At 39.3% G+C, this 27,961-nt stretch overlaps 1 protein-coding gene across 1 annotated transcript in view; it reads right to left on the bottom strand.

The window, feature by feature from the left end:
- ESR2 (estrogen receptor 2 (ER beta)) overlaps positions 1 to 7,066 on the bottom strand; it is a 29,044-nt gene extending 21,978 nt beyond the window's left edge. The window contains exon 1 of the mRNA XM_010000670.1: positions 6,633 to 7,066. Within this exon, the coding sequence (XP_009998972.1) occupies positions 6,633 to 7,066 (434 nt within the window). The remainder of the gene's footprint in view (positions 1 to 6,632) is intronic.
- Positions 7,067 to 27,961: the final 20,895 nt, after the last annotated feature.

The following is a 27,961-nucleotide window of genomic DNA, read 5'->3' as shown; positions in this document are numbered from 1 at the left end:
ATCTACATTGCACAGAGTTTCATTATTTTCCACTATCTTCAGTTCTCTCTCTATAGAGCCTTCTTATTGCTGAATACAGGATAGTGTGAAACACTGCTAAGCCTTTTCCTGACAAAGTTTTTTAAAGATGATCCCAGTGTTTTCAATGATGACAGACTACAGAGTTTTAAAGTATTCAAAGGCATAAAACTGGACTGCTGCCATTCACAGGAACTCTGCAAAAATCACATGGAATGATGATGGACCTTGAGCAACTCTTGGAAATGTACAAGTCCAGTAATTTGTGAACCAAGTAGACTTTGCCTCTAGAAAGCTTCACTTGGAAAATGCAAACTCAGACAGCTTGGACTGACATGATAAACACAACCACAAACAGAGCTGCTATTAAGCAAAGTAACATTCTAGACAGAGCAATAACACATCTAGCTTTAAGTATTTCACCCTTTAAGCAAGGCTTTATTCTTTCATGGAGATTCTGGAGCCAAATATCTTGAGATATAATTCTCAGCCTACAAAAATCAACTCACAAGGTTAGACAGAGTTTTCTGTTCAAGGTGACGACCCACACTAATCACCCTAATGCTAAATAAAAGGAAGCCTGAATACAACAAGAACAGAGAAACAGAATTAATAAAACACTTCAATATATAAAAAATGTATTGCTTCGCATAAATGAAAAAGATATATGCATTTCTGAAGCACTGCAAATAGTTCCAAATTATGGGAACTATTCTTAGTGACTGGATTACAATTAGAACAGGATAAGAACATGAAATAGCAGCCAATTCCTGACACCAAGATCCTGTAAACAAACAGCAAGAGGAAAGGAAATTAGATTATCAGTGAAGTGGGTTTTAGGTATAGGAAGCACATCCATTGTGTACTTTTTCTCTAGACCTCATTTTCTTGGTGGTTTTAGCATGCCTTACCTTCATGGTCAACACCATTTCCAGACAGAGAGAAAACAGTGTCACATGCAAGCTTTCAGCAGTAGTTTAACAAAAGGAAAGGTAAGTCAACAAATAAGTACAAATTTAACCACCACTGGCAGAAGATAGAAACTGCAGAATTTTCCGCATCCCACCTTCCAAGCAGGACTAGGGAGAAGAAGAGATTTTAACTGGGATAGCACAGCAGACAGTGTGGTTTACAACTTCTAAAGAACAAGGGTATGTTGCCAGGGCAGAAGAAATCTGTTCACCAACAAGAGCAGGTTTAAATGGAGCAGCAGAAACACACTGAAAGTACTGTCAAAGAGGATTTAACTAAGATATTAAAAGTAGACTTTGTGCTGGTTTCATGGCAGGAGGTAAAGAAAAACACACCCACGTGCAATTAAAAATCATCAAGTTTGTAGGTATTTGAGGAGAATGTGCTCCAATTTCCCAGCAGAAAATGTGGAAAGGACAAAAGGTGGCTCTTTGTGCAAATTCCAAAATAGAAAACAATTAAGGTATTTGGTGTAAAATTAAGTTACTGCAAACTTTTTAAAAATGTGAATTCCCTCAGGTATTGCAGGGCATAACAGTGTTCAGATGTTTAACGTGCCCAGTCTTTCATTATACACACACTCCTGTTAATGTGTTGCTGAATCACTAGGTTATTTTCCCTTCTGCCACGCTAGGAAGACCAGTGTGAGGGAACTGTCCCTAAAAGCAAAGGAACTGTCACACACACCCAACATGCTGCTAATGCAAGAAGGAAAAAGTAGTGCTATTCCTTCCTGTTCCCCTGTATTCAGAAGAAAAAGCGACTTGAGGTTTTGCGTAAGTAGAAGAGGTGTATTTGGAAGGTCTACTTGGGAATCATGATCCAACTGTGAGAGTCAGAAGAGGATCAAAATCAGCTAGAGAGCATTTCAGTGACAACTGATATGCTGTAGAAAGGATGTTGACTGCCCTTACTAAAGCACTGAGACTCTTTGGGTGAAAATACAGAAAAAGCTTAACATCTCACTGAGGAGTATTGGTTTTTTTCCTTCCAGTCATGAGAAGTGTTTTAAAAAACACTTTTTCTTCCACTGCTTAGAAGTGTAACGACAGGTACCCTGCACACAGTCAAGCTGCATGCCTTGCACAGGCTGTGGCAAACAGCTCGTACACAGAGTAACAGCCTGCAGTGAATTCCTCCTGCAGGCAGAACGAGCAACAAATCTGCTCACCTGTGATAGCTGCAGCAGGAGATTCAAACCCAACTATGGTTACCACTGTCTTTAAGGACAACAGAGCTAGGAAACTTTTAGGAGCTTTAAGGTACACGTTCCTTACAGAGAAAAACTTGGGATAGAATCATAGAATGGTGAAGGTTGGAAGGGACCTTAAAGATCACCAGGTTCCAACCTCCTTGCTATGAGCAGGGACACCTCACACTAGACCAGGCTGCACAAGCCTCATCCAACCTGGCCTTGAACACCTCCAGGGAGGGGCTTCCACAACCTCCCCGGGCAACGTATTCCAGTACCTTACTACCCTCATGGTGAAGAATTTCTTCCTGATATCCAACCTAAATCTCCCCTCTTTCAGTTTAAAACCATTACCCCTTGTCCTATCACTATGTTCTCTGGTGAAAAGCCCTTCCCCATCTTTCCTGTAGGATCCTGTGGGGATCAGACAGCATTTCAACACAAACAGGTAGACCCACATGTGGTTAGGGACCACCTCCCAGCTCTCTTCAGACTGATAGACTCCAGCATGTTTAGCAGATGAATGAGCTGCCAGGCCCCCCAGAAGACGTGGTGGTGGCTAGCTGGATACCCACAAAGCTCCTGCACCAAAGGATGCAGGAAAATGGGGGATGTACCCTGGCTGCTACCAAAGAACCGCATAGACAAAGATTTACTGCCTTAAACCTCCTAATACACCTCTCTACTTTATGATCATGGTTTCTATATAGAGACATGATGTTTCCATAAAAATTATTAAGATTTTTTTAAAAATAACAAATCAGTTATTTCCTACAATCATCAGCAGTGACAGGACTATTACCCTACAGGAGAAGGAATTAGCAAGACTACTTAGGTTATTCAGTATCTATTATGTCTCTTATTTACATGTAGCTTTACCACAGCAAGTGTTTAATGCACATGCCACACCTGGAAAACTTGAATCTAAATTCAGCTTTTTATTAAAAATGAAGAAGGGTGACAAAGTTTTAACCTAGAAGGAAGTAAGATTTGCTTAAACTATTCTACATTACGGAAAGAGGGGGGGAACAAATCATTAATTAAAAAATAAGTACTCCAGATTTTATAATTTCTTATAACTCTTCCCTCCCTCTCACAGACCACTGGCTCACGCAGCAGCTGGAGATAATTCAGTCTAATATCAGGCTAAATTTTTGGATGGACAAAGCTCTTCCTTTCTCTCCCAGAAGGTGTGTAAAAAAAATAATAATCAGGTGAAGAATACTTTTAAATCTTCATAATCTTCATTTTGTAGAGACTCCATCCACTATAACTTGTGGGATTGTTACTATCACAGAACGGTCAGTATTTATAACTCCAAATCACAGGTTCTGCTATGGTCCAAACATTGATTTATATGCTGAAAATCATGTCATAGACATCTCAAAGTTAAGGGGCACATTTTTTGCTTAACACATCACCTCAAAGAGACTTGAAGATATGTTTAAGTGCTCTACAGTACGAGGGTAATAAAAAAGCCTAGGAGAATAGTGCAAATATATTTTGCTTCAGAGCAAAGTTTTAACAACATATAAATGTTATATCAGTGCACAGAGAACAAGACAAAGTTACTAAATAAGCAAGCATTGCTAGCCTGTGCACCTAAAAAACCTTTACTTACCAGCTCAACTGCAATTACAGAGAATCACAAGGAAAATAATAGAAAAGAACAACAAATTAAATTCCAGAAACACCACTCCAGTAACTTCATTTAAAAGTTTCCTAATACTTTTGAGAAAGTAATCTATCTGTTCATTTTGAAAATAAATCTTTCGTTTCTTTAATTAAAATCCTTTTATGTAGGAGATGAAGACAGAAATAATTTTCAGACTACTTTTAAATATAACATAATTACACTGTCATATTCCTTTTCTCTTCATGTAATTTTAATGCAAATTGTGTGATCCTGTACCAACAAAAATTATGAGACTATTTCTATTGTCTTCACTGGGTACAGGACTTCTAATGTGACAAATAAATAAATAAATATAGCAGAGGTTTTATCACCAAATTATTGCCATTCCATTAGAAAAAATGGAACTCTAAAAATTCACAACTATTTTTACATGGAATACAGTTAATTCTTGTTGAACCATTGGTGCAAATACTACATAGGCTACAAAACATTTAAGACAGTTTAACACATTTCTTCTGTATTCATATAATGGACCTATTTGTGAGGAAAGGAAATGCTGAGAATTCAGGTTCCTTATTCTAAGCATAAAAAACCAAATCTGGATCTCTACAAGGAGATCCAAATCCCACAGTGACCAGCTTTAGGAAAGTGGACCACCTTAGCTTAGCTGAAATGTATGGAAATGTACACCCCAGAAAAACAAACTCCTCTCACAGAGACTCCTGCTTTATTTTGAAAGGTGAAATAACTTGCAACAGACCTGACTATGTAGAAATGCCTTCCTACTAATCTTTCAAACAAAATCCTTTTCTTGAATTAAACACTGCTTAAAATTACTTACAATTTACAGCACTGGTCTCTCTCTTCCCTCAGAGCTATTCCTTAAAGTTTCATTCCCAAGAAGTTTTCCTTCAAGGTATAATCTCTGAATTTGTAGTGTCACAGTCATTGTTCCCTTGGCAGTAAAGTCAATCACATTAACACCTCACCAAAGGGTAAAACAAAAGGAAAATCAGGCTTTTTTTTTCTTTTCGGCCTTATTTCAGAACAGATATCCACAATATGGGATTTATAGCTCTTGCTTTTTGTGGGTCCATGTAAAATTTTTTCTTTAGTTTTTCTTTTACAACTTGTATACACAAAGAGGGGGTTATAATGCACCATACCTAGAGAAATGAGCCATGGAGAAGGTCCAGCTACCAAGCAACACAGTGGTTAGGTGCTGCTGAATATTAAAGATAAGCCATAAATTAAGACTCCAGATGTCATTTTTTCACTTCAAGTGAGGTCATCATCAGGGACAAGAGCAGTGGTCTGTATGAGTCCATACAAATGGCAGAAAACTCAGTCACCTAAACTTCAGCATGGCAGGTTTGGCTTTCCTATGTAGAGACCACACTGCAGAGCATCAGATGGGGTTCTCTTGGTCTTGGGTTACTCCAGCTGCTCTCCCATCATCTGGACAGCTTCAAACACTAACCTGCAGCAGCCTTCCCAGGGCTGTCCAAGTTTTGAAACACTAACCAAAGCAGGAAGAGTTGGGATGTTAGCTCTGTTCACATCAGACCTGTCGGGAGAATTCTTCTGTATATAAGCACTACCCAAACAGCCTCTCCCAATCCACACACCTACAGTTAAAGTAGGTTTGCACCCCAGAACTGCCTGCCACACTCTGATGACTCCAAATAGAGACTAGTCAGGTGGCTCAGCTGGAGATCTGTGCAGCCTACAAGTCTGAAGTAGATGTAGATACCACACCTGTGCCAGTCAACCTAGGGCCGTCCTGTTGCAGAGGAACGTGGGTCTCAAAAATAGCACAAATCCTTTCTTAATAATTGAACTAAAACTGTTGCCAGGACATGCTATTTTTCATACTGACAATGCTGAAGTGAAATAAAGAGCCCTATGAATACAGCTGCTGAAACAGGAACAGCTCCTGCAACACCTCATGCTTTTATCCATTCAACAGCTGTTGCATCCATGAATGAAGAAATTCAGTCATATGATGATCTACACACTGCTTATGGTTTGTAATATCAGTAAATGTGCAGAATGGGAACATGGCTTTGCTAAAACAGTTTCTATGCAGCTGAAAATTTAGTCCCTGAATATGCTGTTCACAATGCCTTCAGAAAGTCAGCTCAGAACAGCAACAAGAAGTAATGTCAAACTTTTCAGTAGCAGCACCCTTTTGAATATGATGCATGCTACTGTGTGACCATTAATACTAAAACAAACCAAAAAAACCCCAAAGGAACATTTCCCTTGAATTATAAGTTCATGAAAAGCCTTTGTATTAGTATTAGATGCAGTTAAAAAAAAAAAATCCAGACAAAATGCGATTTGAACAACATTGTATAAAAAGGAAAAAGAGAATGAATCTTTACTTCTGTCACTCAAAAGGCTTAATTTGCCAGAGCAAAACTAATTTTTATTACCAAAAGTAGTATTTAGCAGTCTTGAACTTCTGTTTACACACAGTAAACAGTTCCCAGATGGAAGGCATTTGTAGTGCTATGTGTCTGTGTATAGTTCTCTAAGGAGCTACTGAAAAAGAAATCCTATTTCAGAAGTTACCTTAAAAGAAACAAACCACAAAACCTGGGGCTGATTTGCTGTTTGCAAACAGGTTTTTTGCTTTTCTGTGTGTGTGTTTGTTTTTTGTTGTGTTGTTTTTTTTCTTTCAGAGACACCAACATGTAGAAGTCAAATGCAAAAAGACCCAAACCAAATCAATCCAAAAACAAACTTCAAAGAACTAGAGGTTCTGTAAAAAAAAATCAGCAAAGTTTTAAAGAAATGAATAGTACTGACCTGGTCACAGGTAGCACTGGCTCCATTGATCTTGCTTCACACCATGGACTCTTTGGCTGCTCTGCATACAGAAGTGAGGACTGGCAGTGCAAAGTCAGAGGGGAGAGATGGCCAGGAGCAGACCATAACAGATTTGGGCTTGATGTTTGCCTCACAGATGCACTCTCTGAATCACCAAAATTGCTGGTGATGTTGTAGTTCATCATAGCAGGACTGTAGAATGCCACTGCAGAATAGTCTTGCCTGCTTTCCATGTATGATGAGGGAATATAGACTGGGCTGTGCTCTGCTGTCAGTGTGGACTGATTGCAGCTGTAGGGAACTGGAGAGATGATACCAGTGGGTGAGTTCTTAATTTCTGTTTTATTGCATCCAATATCCTGAAGTGGCAGCAGCTGAGAGAAGTCCTTGTGAGAAGATGCACACAGGGACATTTTGGTGCAAGACTGAAGGTTGTTGCTTAAATATTCATCCTAGGATAGTAAGGCAGCAAAAAAGTTGAATTAAAAAGTAAGACAGTTCTGTATGAAGTCTTTTCTAAAAAAGAAACAAGACATTAATAACACAGAATATTTAAAATATCTTGTTAAAACATTACACACCAAAATGCACTTAGTCAATGTACAAATTTGCTACCTTTAAGAAAAAGCTTTCTAGAACTTCCTTAAAAGTTAGAGCTAAGGCATATGTCGAGTTTCAACTCCCTTAAAAAATAATAACAAAAAAAAAAGTAATTTGAAGTCTGAAACAAAGATGCTGATGACAACTTGAATCTTAAGAAAAGTAACTCATTACAACCAAGCTAAAACTGCTCTGTCAGAGGCAAAATTACCCTGTGGTCCACAACTATGGGGTGAGTGCCCTGAGAAATCAGTTGTTTTATAAAAACTCACCCCCCCTGCTCCCACTGCAAGTGCATTACTTCAGCCTTCCCTTGCTCAACACAAATGTGCAGCAGCAGATATTTTGAACACACACACACATATATGCCCTTTACATTCCAAAAGCCAGAACTCCACAGCACATCCCCCCTCCACAGAGGAGGACGACTTGTAATGGGTGTCAATAAGCAATGCAGCTTCAGCACTGAGAGGACCTTGGATACTCACTTCTGAACAGAGCCATTACAGAGGCAGAAGTCCCAAAATGCAGATATTTCCAAAAATGACAAGACAAAACATGAGTGATTTCATAAGGTCTGGAAGTTTTAGAATTTCCTGCCACTTTCCATCCCCACCCCAACTCTTCTTCCTCTCAAATAAATCAACTATCAAAACCAAGAACTTAATTTGCCCAGAGTCAATACTCTTTGTCAGATTGAGGTATATCCAAATTATTTAGGGGAGAAAAAGTTTTGGAAAAAAAGAAAAGCCCATCCAAACCATCCTCCTAAGACATAACTCCTGTCCTGGAAGCATTAATTTTACAGCAGCACTTAAAAATATTTCTTTTTTGTTCTTCACTAAGGTTTTAATCTGCATTCCATTCCAGCTTTGAAGACAGACATGCAGCCTTCTTACAGCTCGCAATCCAAAACAATTCTCTTTCCAAAAGAGCACGTTCCAGCCCCCAGAACTGATACTGTAGTGCACTTCTACAGATAGTAATAAGATCTGAATGTGAAAAGTCATGGGATAACTAAAAAGTTACCCAGAGCTTTGCTATTCCAGAAGCAGCCAAGGTATTGGTGCTAAGTATTCTTACCTTTTTTCACCTCAGGTGACTGTAAAGCAAGATGAGAAAGATTCAAACACGTTTGCTGAAGTACCAGCAACCTCCCTGTCCCAAAAATTCTCAGCCAGATGGCATTTTTAGTATGCCTTCTTGGGGCCTTGACACATTTTTCTCCTCTAGGACCAGGACTGAGGAGAGAAGCGTTTAAAAAAAAGTATGTAAGAAACAGTCTTTTTAAATAAAATGCATAGTTTAGGGTCCGTCCTTCCTTCCCAATTTGCACTCAATGAAACTGAAGATAGCTGTAGAAATAACCAGGAACCCATTTAAATAATCTCAGGCATTTCAGACCCAGCTGCTGTTTTTTCCTTTGTGGGAAACCAGAAAATGAGATATCTCAGCAGTTGTTTATGTCCAGCAGTTTTTGCACTGGAGAATCTGACCTCACTCCCAATCTACAGGCTTAATTTGTCCCAACCAGATACTTCACACTCTCCTTTAAGAGAAACCCAACATTGTTCAATCTTTACTCCAAAGCACTGAAAATCCCAAAGCTGCTTTCACTCCCAGATTATGAGGTGGGTAGCCTGAACAGTTTTTAAGCAGCAATTTAGCCTGGCTACTGTAAGTATGCCCAGTGAGCACACTGAAGTCAAAATGCATGTAAAACCTCTGTGGAGATAAAGTTATTTTATGTCATTTGCCATCTCAGAGGCTGTGTGTACTCAAGATGTGCATGAACACCCTGCAGGAGCATCTGGAATGTCCAGCCAGAGCTGACTGAGCTATGTCCCTTGCAAAGGGCACACACTGCTAAGTAACCCCAAACCCTTCAGAGAGGAGGACCTGAGAGGTATTACAACAACATCTCTGTTAGAGCCAGCTAGAGATATTCCACTGTGATACTTGGATAGTTTTTGCAGCAGGCAACTGGTTGTGGAAAATACATGCACACACACTGTAGAGGCAGAGAGAACACAGAGCTGGTACTACACAGCTTCATGAACTGAAATCATCTGAGCTTAAGTCCTGTTTTTCTGGAGATTTAATCCACTAGAGTGGTATGCAGGATACCTGCCTCTTCAGCAGAAGGACATACTGTCTCCAAGGGGCAACACACAGCATTTAGAAACATAAGCAGAAGTGAGGAGAAGCAAGAGAGGTTTAAAAGGGAGGAGTCCACACAAGCATGAATAGTCAGTATGGCCTTCCTTAAAAACAGATTCCTCATGACTTATTACAAGAGAAGGGAGTCTGGGTTCCACAAGGTTAAAGAAAACTGTACTCGTGGTCTTCAGCCAACTGCAATATAGTGAAAAAATAACAGCATTGGCTTATATAATTAACCTGGGTAGCAGAAATAGTTTAGCCATGGTAAACTAGATCTACATGAGATCAAGTTGTTCACACATCCTTATACCCAGAGAATGTAGAGTGGGAAGCCAAGAGCCTCATAAATAAAGTGAAGTTGCTGAAATTATCCAGCATTGCTCAAAAGGTCCTAAAAACTGACTGCTGGACTGTGAATTTCTATGTCTTAAAGAAGCAGTGCAGATTGAGACATTCAAATTTAAGACTACAGAAAACAAACTCACTAACACCAATACTTCAGAAGGAAGCACAAGCACATTTAAGCCAAAGATTACACTAAGCAGTGCAACAGACAAATCCATTTATTCTGTCCTGGTATAATGCTCTCATATTAAAGCACCATTCGTAAAACAGAAATTAAATTCTGTATAAAGTGAACTCCTGTCCTAACACTCCCTTCTTCTCCAAAGAAAGATTTTAAAAGATTCAAATGAAAAGTACATTATTTAGGTCTGGTCTATCAGAACTGCACTAGATGAAATGAAACAGGTATCTCTTGTTTTCATACTACAGTCTCCTGGGAGACTGCAAATGTTTCTATCCATTTATGTAATTTTATCTTACCAAGATACACAACTGAAATGCCATTATTAAGTAAACAGCCATTCTGTCCAATTCCTTGAGTAACACTTACCTTTCACAAATCGAAGACACTACAAGCAGGGTTCACATCTGGCATAAGAGAAAACAGTTCCATTGGCTCCAGAACCCAGAGGATGATACTGCTATCCATGAGGAGGCAGGAATAAAATGTGATGTTATCAGTGTTATCCACACTCCCACAAAAAAATAAAATGAGTTTTCTTGTCTTTAAACAGCTCTACATACTGAACTCAGTGCATCTTGAGAGTGACCATGCAAGATACACCAGATCAGGCACAAGAACTGGTTTAGATGTCATAGTCAAACAGAAACGGGTAAATAATTAAGCCATCTGACCTATCTGAACAAACTCAAAAGCCAGTTATTGCACATTACCTATACAAAGTATCTTTTTTAAAGCCTTGTATGAAAATAGAAATTTCATTTTTTAGTTTTGGAAAGGGGAAAAAATAAGTAGAGAGGCCAGGCTGCCATGTTTTAGAGCCTGCTTTTCCTAGAAAAATGCAACAGTCTGCAAAAAGCAAGAGTGATGGATGTTCTCAGATGCCATTCAATCAACATACACTACAACATGCTTAGAATTTTCTGAGCAAATCATATATTTCAAGTGAAGACTTCTTTGCAATAGAGAATTAAGATGACCTTTTTCTCTGCTAGGCTCTAATTCAAGTGCAATCATTCTTCCTTTTATTTTAATAGAGGTGACTCAGCAAGCATGCATTCCACTATCCCACAGCCTAAGCTCCTCAGTCATCTTGCAAATCATTCTATTAATATTATGCTAAATTAAACTTTACACAACTCACCACAACAATGAAAGTAATCATTTTCTCAAAACCTGATCATTAAAGGAAAGTCATTCCAGATACATAAAATAGCACTTGTGGTACAAGTTTTTTGAAAAATTTATTACTCATTAAACACAGCAGTGCCAGATACTGCCAACAGAAGGCATGTAAGTAAACAAGTTTATAATTACCTGAGAAGGACTAGATATAGCAAGTAGGGGACAGATAGCAAAGCAAAATGAAAATAAATCTATCTGTCCAGACCTCAGGTGTTGTACTCATTCCCTCAGGCCATGTACCTATGAAAAATTAATAGCCTGTCCTCAATGAGTTCAATACCTCCTCTGAAGAAAATATTGCAGATGAAAAGCACAAGGGCAAGAATACTTCAGAACACTTAACCAATATGAGCACTCACTTTGGCCTATCTTAGCCTTTCTGTTCCTGAGGACACGGAAAACTTCTAGTTTATTCTAAACATTCATAAACATATTTTGGGGCTTAATGCAAATTACATATATGGAGGCACCAAGGAAAGGGGATTTGTTACACCAGAGGAACACAAGACTGCAGGAGGGTATCTAACTGCTGTCTTCTCCTCCCTGAAGTGGATTTAAAAAGACAACAAAGTCAGACACTTTTCAGAAAAAGTCCACAGACCAGCTATAGAGATTACTGTCACAAGTCAGTGCAAGGGAAATTCCAGCTGGACATACAAAAAATTCTCCAAAGTGAGAATTAAATACAGAAACAGCATATCCAGAAAGGCTGTGAAAATTCTACCTTTGAAGGTATTAAAACACTTGACTGAAAAATGCCCTGAGCAACCTGACCTCACTTTGTGCAGGATGCAGGATTAGTTGCTCTCCTGATGTCCCTTTCCACCAGAATTTTTTTATCACTATCTTCATCCACTACTACAGATATTCACAGCAGAGGAAGTTCCATTTTACCTATGCTGGAAAGAGTCAAAGGGTCATTAATTACACTAGCCACCTTGTCAGCTTTGTTCATGAAGGTAAGAGCTGTGGGTCCTGTCCAAAGGAAAGCAGCATTTAACATTTCATGGTACAGCGGAACAGCTGTTTTGCAAAACCTGCAGAGGGATTAGTTCACTAGAAGATATGCATAGAAATGGAAAAGATTTTCAGATCTCAATTCCAACTAGAGTTAAGATTTACTACAGTAGTTTTTAGCCTTTAAATTTGTAGATCCTTGAAAGGCTATCAGAGCTCAGAATGGCCTTAAGCTTTCTATGATTCATATTTCTTAGATATGTTTCATAGACTTAGGGATTCAGAGACCAGAGAAGAAAGCTCAGGAGCACTAATGCAAACCAAGAGACTTCAGCTCCTTTCCTCTCCATGTCTCTACTTCAAAGTACAGCATGGACACTCAGTACTTATCCAATCAAAAAGAATATTTGAATTTCAGCATGAAAATGTTAGCATGTTTCATTACAAAAGACATATGTATCTATTACACAAGTGCCAATGACAAGGATCTATCTGAGGATTTTATAATGACACAATAAAGTCACAGCAGTATCATGGCAGAAGCCAGTCACAGAATATCACCCTTGTCCCACAAGAACTTTATTATTGAAAAAAACCATCTCCTTCTAGTGCACAGAATTGTGGAGAAGAGCAGTACAGGTTGGCCTACATCTAGGACTCAGAGTTTCATAGAGCTGGGATGTGCATCTGTATCCAGCACCTCTGGAGCACACTTAGGTCCCTCAGCACACGACAATTAATTAAGTTAATTCTTAAGAAGCTAAGACTTGGTTTGATGATCAGGACATAGCTCTGTGCCAACAGCAGGGAACACACCACTTCCTTGGATCCAGAAGGAAGGAATTCATAGAATGATAGAACTATTCAGGTTGGAAAAGATCCTTGGGATCACCGAGTCCAACCATCATCCCTACTCTACAAAGTTCTCCCCTAAACCATCTCCACCAACACCACACCCAAACCACCCTTAAAAACATCCAGGGATGGTGACTCAACCACCTCCCTGAGCAGCCTATTTCAGTGTCTAACCACTCCTTCTGTGAAAAAACTTTTTCTAATGTCCAGTCTAAACCTCCCCTGGTGCAGCTTGAAGCCATTCCCTCTTGTTCTGTCACTGATAACCTGTGAGAAGAGACCAGCACCAACCTCTCTACAATGACCCTTCAGGTAGCTGTAAAGACTGATGAGGTCTCCCCTCAGCCTCCTCTTTCTCAAACTGAACATTCCCAGCTCCTTCAAGCCTTCTTCATAAGACTGATTCTCTAGGCCCTTCACCATCTTCATTGCCCTCCTCTGTACTTGCTCCAGCACCTCAATATCTCTCTTGAATTGAGGTGCCCAAAACTGGACACAACACTCCAGGTGTGGCCTCACCAGTGCTGAGTACAGGGGGACAATCACCTCTCTCCTTCTGCTGGTCACACTATTTCTAATACAAGCCAGGATGCCATGGATTTTCTTGGCCACCCGGGCACACTGCTGGCTCATGTTCAGCTACTTGTCAATTAGAACCCTTAGGTCCTTCAACCACTATTACTCTCTTAATGACAATGCCCTAGAATGTGTGCATAGGAGCCTTCCTCTACCCCATTACCTTCTAGTAATTAGAAAATCCTGTATGAAGGGACATCTTTAATTTCTATGACTCTGCAGGGAAAAACAGTGCCATGTTCAATCATCAGGCAACAAAAAGGGCAAATCTCTATGGATAAATACCCTTATTTTGCCCAGTAGGACTTTTACACAGCATGGAGAGTTATTGGCATGGTATAGACATGAGCTAGCAGAAGGGCTGAGATCCTTTGATTCAAGTCACCTTCTGTTTTCTCTGGTAACAATTCAGCATCTCTTATATTAAAAATAAAAAAATTTGGGACTGAAAATACCACTGGATTTATTCCTTGTTTCCACAGCAGCTTCTCCACACAAGTCTGTGAGGATGTACTGCACACAGCAGTGCCAGCAGCAATGCACTCATGCCAAACAAAAATTTAAGAGAGAGTAGGGAGGGAGAAAAAAAAGTCAATATGTGAAGAAAAACAAGTAATTCAGGCAATAGGAAGAGAGTAGGAATGTAAACTTCCTGTTCTTTCAGGGAGGGAGACTGTCTGTCTTGCTTTCTGAGGAAAGTGAGATAAGAGATTTTCCCTGGCAGCTGCTGTCCATCACCAGGCATAAAAACCTGTGATGGGATTAAGACCCCTTGGCCAATGAACAGCAGAGCAAGGTCATAACTGCCCCTAAAAATCTAGAGCCCCTGGCAATCTATAGGCAACAAGATTAGGTGGGTAGACAAACAGGACATGTCCCCATGTGACATGAACTAATTTATTTCTGCAGCACCGAACCATGGGGTGGGAGTCTCTGTTTGGCATGTATGTCACTGAGTGCAGAACTTAATTTCTCCTGGCTAAGCAGACATGATACATTGGCTGTTTCCTTGAGCATGGCATGCCTCAGGCTCCTCAAAAGACCACTGGCTTTAAGAGGCTGAGAAGGAACAGTGATAACTATAGCTGTCTTTGCCCTAAGAAAACCCTTCTTGCAAATATTCTGTCAGGGAATAAATTTTCCAGATCTAGGTGACCTGAAGAGTGGAGAAAAAGTGGCAGACTTCTTCCTCTCAGACCAACATGCAATATGCCTCATTCCACACTCCTCTAGAAAATAAAACCATTTTTTTACTGTGTTTTTTTTCCATTCAGCCTTGTCACTATGCAGATCATTTATGCTCTAGGATTAATTTACATGGAGAAAGAGTCTGTTGCACTAGTAGTCTTATGAAGCAACAAGACCAAAGCCTCTTCAACTACCTGCACTTGTCAGCATTGTTTTCAAGACAGCCCATTGTGTCCAAGAAAAATACAGAATCATAGAATCATTTTGGTTGGAAAAGACCTTTAAGATCATGAAGTCCAACCACTAACCTAACTCTACCAAGTCCAGTACTAAACCATGTTCCAAAGCACCACAGCTAGACATCTTTTTAAATACCTCCAGAGACAGTGACTTAACCATCTCCCTGAGCAGCCTGTCCCAGTGCCTGACAGCTCTTTCATTGAAGAAGTTCTAACCTAAACTTCCCATGGCACAACTTGAGGCCATTTCCTCATTTTCGGTCACTTGTTACTGGGGAGAGGAGACCAACCCCCACCTTGCTACAACCTTCTTTCAGGTAGCTGTAGTGAGCTATAAGGTCTCCCCTCAGCCTCCTTTTCTCCTTGGCTAAACACCCACAGTTCCCTCAGATTCTCCTCATAAGACTTGTTTTCCAGACCCTTCACGAGCTTCACTGCCACATGCCACATGGAAGATGCCTTCTCCATCACTGCCACTCAGACACACACTAAAGCTGCAGAATTGATCTGTGCTTGTGGAGACACAGAGAGATTTGGTTAATTTGTATGACTACAACAGCAAGAAGTGTCTAGTTTGCATCTTGCCCTACTCAGTGTGCAGACAACGTGCTACAGAATTACATGGCTGCCTCACCTAATACGTGCTTTCCTTACCTTTCACTGCACCAAGCAAACCCTTGTCTTTCTAGTCATAACACGTGATTAAACAACCTTTTCTAGAATTGCATAGAAAGGAAGTCTGTGTATGAAATGCAGTGCAGTTTTAGCTGCTTCTCTAGTTCTAGCTGTGTCAGTTTGTTTCCTTATTGGAATTTATGTAAAAAAACTATTTCACTTGTGTTCCTTTTGTTATGCATCTTCACATTAAAAGAAACTTCAAGATTCAATATTTTTGCCCCTGCAATTTTATTCTAACTTCTTTTTTTAAGAAGTTTTTGCCACATAGTTAGTTGATACCAAATTTCGATTACTTAAAAGACTTTCCACTTCCTGAAAAATTAGTATTATGCCATATTTTTTCCCTCATCATCTGTAATTCATTGAAATAACACAGAAACCAAGGTATCACTTATTCTTGCCTTTCAAGCTATGAAACAGTTATAATGCTGCATGAAATCCCAAGTCAGGTGTTTAACATCATCTATAGGTAAAAAAAAGTTTGTGTACATATTTTAGTTCCTTAAACCAAGAAAGCTGTTCTAGATTTGTCTCATTATTTACCTGGACATGAAATCTGTCTTTTACTATGAGTTAAATCTGTACTGACTTAGTCAGAATTTAGTTGTTAATTCACACAGTTGGGCATTTTTCTAATATATTAATTAAGACAAAATTTCAATGCCCTTCTAGTCTCATTAAAATTAAATCTGAGAAATTATTCTGGGGTTTCTATTTTCTGAGCTTCATATTTCTTGTCTCTGGAGGAATGGACCAGCAAACTCTTCTATATGAATATTTCTTGCTGCTAGCAAAAACATGTTGCAGATAACTGAAGAAGAGCACGATAATGTAGTGGATTTAAAATCTATTCAGTCCCCTGGATCAGCATCGCTTTTCACTGTAAGTTCTTTGCTGTTTGTACCTTTGAGCAAATATTCAAGAATCAGAACTAAGAGTATTTGAAGACATCATTTGTTATTTCTGTTTGAAACTCTGAGGGAGCTGAACTCTTCACTCACACACACACACAGTTACTAGTCTGGGAATGGAGACACTACCACTGTCTTCCTCTAACACTGCGTTACAGTCACTGTGTCTGAAAAATGCAAGTTACATCTCATTTAAAAAGATAAAGGAAAATTAAGAGAGGAAAGAAGAGGAGAATATTCTATGTTTAAACTTGGTTCACAAACATAAAGAGGAAATTTGATCAAGTTCTGCAATAGCAAATAAAAGTTCTAAAGCTTTAAATTAGAAGCACAAAATGTACTTTTTGTTTCAGTAAAGGCACCACACTTCAGTCTTAGATTTCTCCCCCTCTCAAGGGACAAGAAATAAGCAAGGAATTTCAAGGATACACATGAAGAAACATATTGCTGGTAACACTCAGCACGTCAGAACTTTAAGTTCAAAAGCAGCTTCTCATGTAACTCACAACCATATCAAAACTTCCTCTTGCACATAAATGGTAACTGCATCATTCTTCATATGAAAATGCTGAACCCTTCCCCAAAAAGAAACAGCACATTTACCGGCTGTTCCAAGGTATAAATGGCATAATTTGCTGTTTATCTCATTCTCTCTCCAGATGGAAATTTATTTTCTCCAATAAAACCTCCAGGATTAAAAGACCAGATCATTTTTGTCATTGCTAGCCAAAAGTCTTTCACAGCATTCAGGCAGGGGTTCTGGTTGGTTTTATGAAGATTTACATACATGCTGCCAAGTCTTTAGTTATTGTTAAATATACTTTTCAATGTTGCCAAAAGCAAACTTAAGGAACAGGCACGTATAATCTTGTCTAAGAGAATGTAATCCTGTATCACGGACTTAAATACAGGAAAACTACTTAGGTAGGGACAGTAACTGTAGGAACAAAACCTCAAACATTTATCAGTATGAGAATTTGAAATATTTGAAAAGTCAAATCCGTGAGGAAACTTCCAGTATCTCCAATTTACTTTGGATCAGGTCCTAAAAAATACTATGCTATGGATAGTTATTAGCATACTCATTTGTTTTAAAAATTAAAACAAAACAAAACTTTAAAAAAACAAGCCTCTAATCTATGTTCAAAAATACTGCTGCTTTTAGTGCAGCAATCCTATTCTAACTCAATTCTTAAGCCAAAGTACTAAAATACAGCAAACTTCCATTATTTTATCTGAATCCTCAAAGACTTTTTAAAACACAAACCTGTTGAAAGATCATTTAACCTCTTCGACTTCAGGAAAAATGTGCACTGGAGCCAAAACAGAATCTCTCGATATTTTAACTATCTTATTTCACTTACAGAGGTTACTGTTCATAAACCCAGAGGTTATTAATTACAGAGCTTTGGCAACATTTAAAATAATAAATATTACATTCAATATAGCACATACCTGATTGACAATGAATAGGGTTTCTGCTCTTTATAAAAGTGCTGACAGCATTGCATGTCAGCAAGGTTTTCCCATAGCAATTCAGGATTTGTTTTCCTTCTTTCCTTTATCTCTGGTTCTAAAGCAGTTGTGCCCACCACCAATTAGTCATCAGACCTCAAATATTAATCTTTTCAAAGCAATGTGATGCCTGCTCATCAGTGCACGATGACACAGATACTATCAGTGTTTCCTTTCCCTCTGAAGGCAAGACCTAAACAGAAGTTTCTCCTCCTCCTTTCTGACATAAGAAGCTTCTGAATTTGTCGTTCACTGCAGTTAAAGCTCTTACAGGACCAAATCATTTCATAAGTTAAGCATTCTTACATTTAGCACAGAAATATGAATGATGAACTAACCAGCAATTCTGGAAGCAAATACTAAGATTTTAAAAAGCTAAATAAAACTTCTTATATCTTTGTCACAGGAAAACCTGAAATGTAATTAACATTTGTTCTGAACCAGCAGTGTTCTCATCTTAGACATCTTGAGTAGCATAATCAATTAACTACTTTGGCATTGTTTTTAAACAGCAGATGCATAATTATACATGAGAAGGGATTTATTTTTTTTAGGTAACTATGTTGTTTTTCAAACAAAGCAAATTGTCTGGATGTCATTTAAGGCAATATCTTTGTTTTATCAAGCTAGCAATTATTTTAAAAATAATTTGAAAAAATTGATTCATGCAGCAAGGTCCACTTCTTAATTATACATTGGGATTGCTTTCAAAATGCTTGATTAGTTGCACAGCATTAAACTAATTTATTTTAGGGAAGCTGACATGTTTGTAAATTTGTTTGGATAAAACCTCATGTTATTCATTCTTCCCTTTTAGACCCCCACATACCTCCAATTCTACACAACATTCTGAAATCTCTTGTCTGAATTAGGAGATCTAACTGTTGTTAATCCATGCATCTGAAATAGTCCTGCCCCTGTTGCTATCAACACCTTCTCTGCAAGCACATCCAGGACCAAACCAGGGTAGTATTACTATTCACTCAGCCAGAGATTCCCATGATTACTTTATGCTAATGCAATTTTTTCTCAGTATCAGATTTGGTTTTCTACCCTGTTTCTGTGTTCCTTTCCTTGAGCATCCCCATCTCCTCTCATTACTATTTGGCAGGTCCTTTTTAGTCTAAAATTCCTTTTCTTTTAACAGACAAAGGCTTTTGCAAGCTCCCAGAGACTTAAATCCCTACTGCCAGCACTTTTTGTTAGTTCTTAAAGGGAGCTGGACCTGTATCTATCCAATGTCTATCCAATGTCATCCTGTGTCTATACATGCCTGTGGTAACCTCTAAACACTGTCTAAGGACAAGACCATGTTCCCTGCCATCCTCCATACTAATGGGAATGTAAAGGTTTCCTGCTAAATACTACAAAAGTGCACATTAATTCTTCACAGATGCAAGGGCTGCTTTCCCCTCATGTTCTGACATAGCACCTGACCCATCAGTACCAGCCCCTGATTCTCTAAGTCCCTTCACTCTAAACACCTGACCCTTGACAAAGGGTTTTTAGCACCTGTCCTGTCCCTTTTTCAAGGCAGCAACAGAGATCCTACTGCTAAAGGGTCCCTTATTTTCCAAAAAATGTAAGGAAAAATCTTTCAAAACCGGGAAGGACAGATGGAATAGTTCCCATAGCTGTCAGGAGAAGTTTGACTTGTCAGGATATTAGTGGGGTCAAGAGATCCTTATGGCTGTCTTCACCCCATGAAATCCAGGGGAAGTCAACAAGCTAAACAGACACCTGCCTTTTTTTGTTTGTTTGTTTGGGGTTTTTTGGGCAAATCTACCAGAAACTACAGCAGCCTCTGTCTCAGGTATCTTACATCACTCTAGGTTTCTGCAGAAAACTGCTCTGTATTTTCTCACCTTCAATAACTTCAGGTCATGTGCCACAGGCACATCTAAGAGCTAATGTACATATTCTGCCTTGCAGGCAGCTCTGAGCAAGATTAGAGTGATACACTTGCACCTCTGCAGAAATGTCCACAAAATGCAGATCTAAGAGGATATGGATACCAAGGAAGCATTAGGAGCAGCATTAAGTTACCTGTGAACTGTATTCAGATCTTCTCTCAGAAAGGAGCCACAGCTATTCTGGGAAATACAACCAAAAACCTTCAATCAGGGCAACTTCAGGTTGTATTAAGGATTTTACATGTTAGATAATCAGGTGGAATAAAGAATAATTAGATAAATGATCAGGAACACATTAGTAGTAGACAAAGATAAACAAATCAAGTTCTCTTATGTAGATAACATATATTAAGGTTTCCTAAAACAATTCAAAATGAGAAGGATTTTAATTAATGTATTTTCTTCATTTATTTATTTTTTGGGGATAAGCATCAAGACAGGAGTTTTCATGCATAGAAAGGGACAATAAGACTCTGAGATACAGCAGTTTGTAACAGGAGCAGCACCTGTTTGTCAGACATGTAAAGCAGCTACCAGGAGCCTGGAGACAATACACAAGACAAAAAATAATCCACAGAAGATGTAGTTTAGGATTACATGCTCTGCGTGTACACGTGCATGAAGGAGAACACATTAGTGCCAATAGATTAAAAAAACAGTTCCTTTAGACAAGGGTGTTGCAGTCAATAAAATGGGTAAATTTACCTACTTGACAGCCCAGGCCCATCACTGATGAATGGATGAATTTTGTCTTGTATACCACTATCACCTAAAATTATTCAAGGGTGAGCAGCTCCTGGACCCATAGGATTTCCCATGCCAGTTGCATGGTGTATACTGTCTGTATATTCCCCAAATAAAGCACCAAATTTTCCTCTCAGCATTCCCACTGTATTTGGCACCCCAGGTCTCCCAGTCATGACTTGTCTTTCTTACAAATTCACACAGTTTGAAGAATGGTTTGACTTGAAGGTTCACCTCACAAAGAATCTTTTCACCACCTCCCCCGAGTTTTAAAGGTGTTAAAATAATATGATCACAGAGAAGGAGGAGTGAAGAAAAAGGGCCAGAACAGAGCTGCAGAGGGAATCTATTTGGACAGTGTTCATCAGTGGTTGGGTGTTCTTTGCATGCCTATTGTTAAATTGCGATGGAAGTCTCCTTAAGGACACCTGCTGATAGCTTTAAAAAAGGTACACAATTTCATTGCAGTATCTTACATATACATAAAAAAGTAAACTTTAAGGAAAAAGAAGGATTCAATAGTATATTTGCAGAAATAAATACTGCAACCACACCTAAAAGAATTTGAAGGAAAATACCCATCCTTGTATCATCTTAGGCAAAGGTACCTTGCTTTGCTACTACAGCTCCTACCCCAGCTTCCACTCCAGCACCACACACTTCATTCCCTACCTATTGCCAACAGAAATGAAAAATCAGTACCACAAGGGAAGGCTTATTTTCACTCCATACGGACAAAATTAACAGTTTTAGATACAGCCACCTGGTTCACAGCTCTTCCAAATCTGCTCAGGTTTTCAGCCACCAGACTAACCCCTCTCCTTGAGGCTCTCAGGTTCCAGCTGAGCAGGGACATGTCTGGATACTGTGATCCATTCAGATTGTGTCTAATGCTAGCTGCAGTTTCTGAAGGTCCCCTCTTTTGAAGCTCAGCTCTAGTGATAAGCAACTTTGCCATTGCAGAGAGACCAATAAACATGGGCACATCCCTTGGAGAAGACTGCTTTCCATAAAGCCACAAAGAACCAGCAGAGAGAGTTAACTGCCTTATATATACTGTGATATAAAATGTGAACCATGCAATTACAAAAGATAACAACTGCTATTAAGGACATGACTTACGTCATACACCTGTTTATTACATCCACTTAACCTAAGCTTGCAAATGGTTGCTGCCTCCTATTATGAGAAATTAGGCAATGGGAGGGGGAGGAACAGTTGGGCAAGATAGAGAAAGCCTGCTGGCTCAAAGTAAACACTAATGAAGTGTCCTTGGAATGGGGATGAAATCTAATTGGTCACACCCAATACTCTTCAATAGTTCTTCAACAGACATCAAGAACAGCTGTCCTTAATTCAGTCTCTCTTACAACACAACTAATAGAGTCAGGCAGAGCAAAATGTATTTTCTCTCCTCAGCAGACAACCTGAATCTAACTAGCAAAGCAAAGTTCAAGATGAAGAAGATAATACCAGCAGAAGAAGAAGAGTTTAGAGAGAGTTACAAAGCTGTCTGAAGTGGCTGAAAGATTCCCAAAGTATTTACAACAACTGAAGCAACTGAGCTTTATTCTTTGCTCAAAGCAAACACTTAAAAATGACTTGCCCTTTAAGGAGCCTGTTTAAAAAGAAATCAAGCCACCATAAACACCACAGCAGTGAAAACTCCTGTTTCTCTTTTTAATGTCACCACAAACAAGTAGACACAAAGAAAAAAAATGGTGACTAATGCCATGTATTTTTTACTTTGCAGTTTTCTGAATCAGACCACATTTTGCAACATGTTTAGTTCAACTTCCCCTTCAAAAATAATCAGTCTTCAATGGCAGCAGCTACTGGCTGAGGTCAGACTGGGTCATCTCCTCTTGTCTGACAGTTCACTGCCATCATCATCAGCACTGTCTCTCTCTTGTCTTCTCAGGATGACATGGCCCCTCTTTGTCCCTTGTGCTGGCTTTGGAGCTCACCTAACCCAGAGAACTTCAGCTTGGGAACTTGCCAGAAAGCCATCCCAGCAGCAGGAGAGGTAGGAGAGAAGGACCTTTTTTTTTTTTTTTTTTTTCTTTTTGATCTCAGTACTGGGCTAGTGAGATTAATCTACTGCTGGAGAGGTCAGACAAATGGCAAACCAAAAGAAAAGCAGGGCTGGGAGAACAGGAGTGGGGGTCAAAACACAGTTCCTTTGCCTGGCTGCAAACAGTTAGATCAGATCAATTCCTTTCCTCATGCAAGGAACATTTCTAGCTACAACTGAGGCACTGACTGGATAAAATTAGAGGAAAAAAATAGATTTAAGTCAGGTCACACAACCTGTATGCACCCTTCTTCCCCATCATTGCAAGCTGTGGAGAAGTCAGGCCCCTGCCCAGGCTCATTAAGAACCACCTCTTCCCTTTGCTCCCCAGACAATCCCTCCCTTGCCACCCAGGGAAGTAAAGCCACAAATAAGATCCATCAAGAGTGCTGGATGACAGGCAGCAGAAACCAGCAGGAGGTGTCACAAAAATAACATTAGGGTATTTGAGTATGGCAGGCCCTGTCACCACACTGTTCAGGTGTGCTGTTCTCCCACAGCACGCCCCTGCACCCACTCCACTTCAGTTTCACTCTCTACCAGCCTTCTCCAACTTCTCAAACCATATCGCTTTCCTACGTTCCTAGGCAGTTGATCCATGACCTACATCCACGCTCCCAAAAGAAGTGCCTTCCTCCTTTTTATTCCCATTGCTCTATAGCACAGAGAAGGGATCCAGATTAAAATCTAGATGGTTGAAAAAAATCAAAACCAATGAAAAAAAAAGACATCACTTCCTGAAGGAATTAATCAAATGAAAGAAGTCTAACACTAAACAGTTCTCCATAATAAGTGCAGTCAGGAAACAACAGCATCTTATGTACATTGCTTTTTAACTGAGAAGCTTTAGAGCTGAGGTGCTCTGATGCAGAGACAGAACATTTTGAAAGGGGTTTAATTCCTACAGTGGGAACATGACTTCTGCATTCTCCCAGGAAAGCAGCTCCAGATTTTCAACCAGGATAACTCTTAAGGATGACGGATCTAGTATGTGCCAAAACTAATCAGGTTTGCTCTTCATCCAGAATCACTAAGAATTTAGGCAACATCTTGAAATGTAGTGGAAGTTTTGAGAAAATTTACTGCCAGTGTATTAGCACAGAACATGGGCTTTTCACCTATTACCTTGCAAAAGCAAATGTAATGGGGGAGAGGGAAGTAGCAGAGTCTGATTTGCTTGAACTGTGGAAAAAATAAAACTTCAAGGGAAATAAAAAGCTGTAATCTCAAAGAGGTCTGGCTATCCAGTTGAAGGGATCAACATGGGTAACCAGCTGGGTGACCGGCTGCAGTTTCATGCTTGTTCTGTTGCTCTCTGCCCTGTCTGTTGCCTGTTTCTCAAAGCTGAAAGAACTGGACTCAGATTCCCTACTAGAGGGGGCATAGCAACAGGGAAAGAGAGTAGCAGCAGTTAAGCAACTGTACCACTCTGTTTTAAAAAATCACCTGATGCTACAAAATATATTGGCAGAATAAAATCCAATCTTCAGAGTTACATAACTGTTTTATCCTTTTTTTTCCAGAAGTAGCCTTTCTGTGTGCTTTAGCACATTAACTCAGTGAGGCATGAGGCCAGACAGTTGAGGGAACTGCATCATTCAGTACTGCTTCCCTATTCATTCCCAGAGCACAGTTCAGGGAGAAGGCTATGTCACTTGGTACAGCATCAGGAAGTTAAATACAGAAAAGACACAGCACCTAAGCGAAGACTGTGCTGGTGAGCTCAGTTGCAAGGCTTCCAAACTGCTACACACCTACTGTTTTTAATCTAAGTGGTCACTAAACAGTTTTGTTTTATGTGTTCATGGTCAACCTCTGTTCTAGACCTGTGCTCTTACCCTATGTGGGATCTGCAGTCATTTCTCTTTGACTGTTTACTTGCAGAATACATATAAAACATTGTTTCTCCAATCAGTGATCAGTAAGATGTTCTTTTGACTCTTCCTGAAATATCCTGCACAAAAGGCTCCAAGCAGTTTTTGTTTATCTTTCAAGCTTGTACTAGGAGCACTCCTGTTTTCAGTTGCCTCTTTCCTTGCTTTTAAACATACCCACCCACAAGCAGATCAAAACCTCCCAGCTTGTACTTGCATTCAGGCTGGTTTCAGAAATAGCTTCCCACATTCCAATTCTTGTTAAACAAAGGGGCATATAATTGTTCCCCCTTTCAGGCAGAATGGAAAGCAACTATCATATCCATCAGCTTCAAGGAGATTTCTACCCAGCTTGTGAAAAGCAAGAAGCAACAATGGTGAGTTTTCAAAAAGTGACTTCCATCTAAAACTCCAATAATACAGAGTGCACTTGAAAAGATCAGGGCCTGAATACATAAAATCAGCACCCAAAATTGAGAGAAACTTGACATTTCAACCTTAATCTCTTTCTGTCAATTTCTTTGTCTACTAAATGAATGACAGAGCTCTGAGAGATTCTCATGTGAAACCAGGACGCAGGAAGAAAGCTAGGAAAGGACATTCACAAAATCCACAGGATTGTGAACACTGAAAACAGCAGAGACATGAGTCATTTACTTCTGCTGCACTAGTTGTGAATGTAATAAAGAGGGTGTTAGAGACTAGCAATTGTGCCTCTAGTTGAGTGCAAACAGCATTCTTGCTCATCTCTTAAAGCCATCTTATCTTGAATAACCAAAATATTTATGAACATTAGAGTTCTTTCAACAATCAATTTCCTATTTTGTTTATCTCTGCCTGGGCAGCATTATGCAGAGATGTAGTAATAAAAATGATAGCAGGAATTAGGAAGGAGTAGACCAGGCCTCTCAATAGAAGCCCATCAATTCCTGAACAAACTCAACACATAAAATAATTACTTTATTCAATTATTCCCTGCAGATGAGATTGTTGGAATATGTAAACTAAAAGCATCTGAGTAGTTCATCTTTTTAAGAGATTTAGAGAAAAAAGTCAGAAGTGTATTTATATGAACACACGGTCAAAAGAAACAAGATATAAAGATGCATCCAGTCCAGGGCTAGCAGGGAAATTGCCAAGAAGACAATACCAGAGTCTACTGTCTGAAGAAGAAAGAAAAGCATCAGAAATAGATTAGGTAGAGAAATAAAGGGATAAAAAGTACAGATATTCACCAAGCTGATATTTTTGTGTGATTCAGTGCATGAATTGCAGAATAAAACTGTCTTTACTTCTCCTGTCTACCCCTCCCTACCTGTATATTTCTAAGTGACAGTCACTCACCTCCTGCAACCACAAATGAAATGTAGAAATAAGAGTAGTCTGTGTCCAGTTGCATCTTTACCATGCTGATTTCTATTTCAAGCAAACAGAGTCTGCTGGAAGGTCATGGTGTTTAGCCAGTTGCTGAGATGAAAATATGCAAAGGCTGAGATGGTTTATTCCACCTCTGGTTTGTCCCTGTGCTCACTACTAAAACTTCAGCAGGTACAAGAGCCAGGACATCTCTCTTCGGCACTTGCTGAATTGCTGTGGTTTCTGGGTAGTGCACTAGTCACCATTCTGAATGAGAATCCACACCAGGGCCAGTGTCCCTCAAGGAGACTCACAGGCCAGGAGAGCTGACCTTTCCTGTGAATGCTTTGAAAGATCCATACCTGTCCTTGGTAGCCACCTCCCAAGGCTGATGACTATTGTAGAAGTACCAAGAGGAACCGACTGAGTATTGCTGGTTAATCTGCTCTCCTCCAAATGCTGGACGAGATTATTTTTAAGTGTGTTCAGCACTGAAAGAACAGCCTGTAACTCTGAAGGAGACAGGTTTCTATACAATGTATTTGCAATGTTCAAATTATTTCTGCTAATGTCTTCTGCACTCTTGGAAGAAAGAGATAGCCAGCACAATGAAGGATGCTTTTGTGTAATTTACATAGTTGGTTCCTGGTTGATATTTAAGCTATTTCTTGCACATGCACCATATATTCTGCATCACTGATCAGCAAATTGCATTCAGCATCTAATTTGTTAAATGGTTTCCCCTGTCAGGAGAATGTTCTCACTGTAATAGTGATATTTTATCCTGTCAAAAAATGATTAGGCTAAAACATCTTAGTAAATACCATAAACTACCCAATAACATCAAAAATTGTAGATGTACAAAGGCTATTCAATTACTCAGGAAACTTCTAAATTTTCAGGTAACAGAACTCATTTTCTGCTTGAATGAGTAATCAAGGAAATACAATTTTCTTTTATATTGATGATGGTATAAGGCACAGCCTAAGGACAGGAGCATAAAATGGTCTATTACATTTTCTTTATTAGTGTTAGAAAATAATTTTCAAAACTATTTCACTTATTTTTTTCTGGGAAAGAAACCTCCTTTCTAGCTATTTTTATGCCCCATCTCCAAATTCTTAGCTGTGTGAACCTGTCACTGGTGGAATAGCTTAGTCTCTGAGAAGTCTTGTCCTTGCTGAAGTCAGTGGGAGTCTTGCCACTAAGTTTACCTGTGCCAGGATCTCTAGTTCCATGTAGTAAAAGAAAGAAAATTACCATTCAAATTACCAAACTGATATAAAATCACCATTCAAAATCAAGAATAACACCAAGACTTCGGTGACCAGGCATTACTTGCATTCTGTGCCAAAAATAACCAAAGAACAAGCACAAAGAGCACATTCAGGTTCCCAGCATCTAAATGTTCTGAAGCCAGCAAGCTGAGCTCATGAACACAAGTGAGGTTTCATATCACCGTAACAGGTTCTGATTTGAAGGCTGCTTGTAGACTGCTTCTGGGCCTCAGGGAAACTAAAACCATCCCTGGGATGCTAGAGGGCTGCTAAGAGGATTCCCAGCAGCCAAACATCTTCTTTCCCTTAACTGCACCCACTTGCCACGATTTGCTCATGTCACTGTTAAGCCAAACTCCAGTCTCATTAGTGAAACAACCTTGATTAGGAATGGCTTCCAGAGTTGAAATATACTGCTATATATATATAAACTAAAACCATCCCTGGGATGCTAGAGGGCTGCTAAGAGGATTCCCAGCAGCCAAACATCTTCTTTCCCTTAACTGCACCCACTTGCCACAATTTGCTCATGTCACTGTTAAGCCAAACTCCAGTCTCATTAGTGAAACAACCTTGATTAGGAATGGCTTCCAGAGTTGGAATATACTGCTATATATATATATATATGTATATATATATATATTTATATATAATCTAATGTATAATCAGAAACATAC

This window comes from Chaetura pelagica, unplaced genomic scaffold (assembly GCF_000747805.2).
Source record: "Chaetura pelagica isolate M959 unplaced genomic scaffold, ChaPel_1.0 scaffold36, whole genome shotgun sequence".
NCBI lineage: Eukaryota > Metazoa > Chordata > Aves > Apodiformes > Apodidae > Chaetura > Chaetura pelagica.
This window is presented reverse-complemented; position numbering and strand designations above follow the sequence as displayed.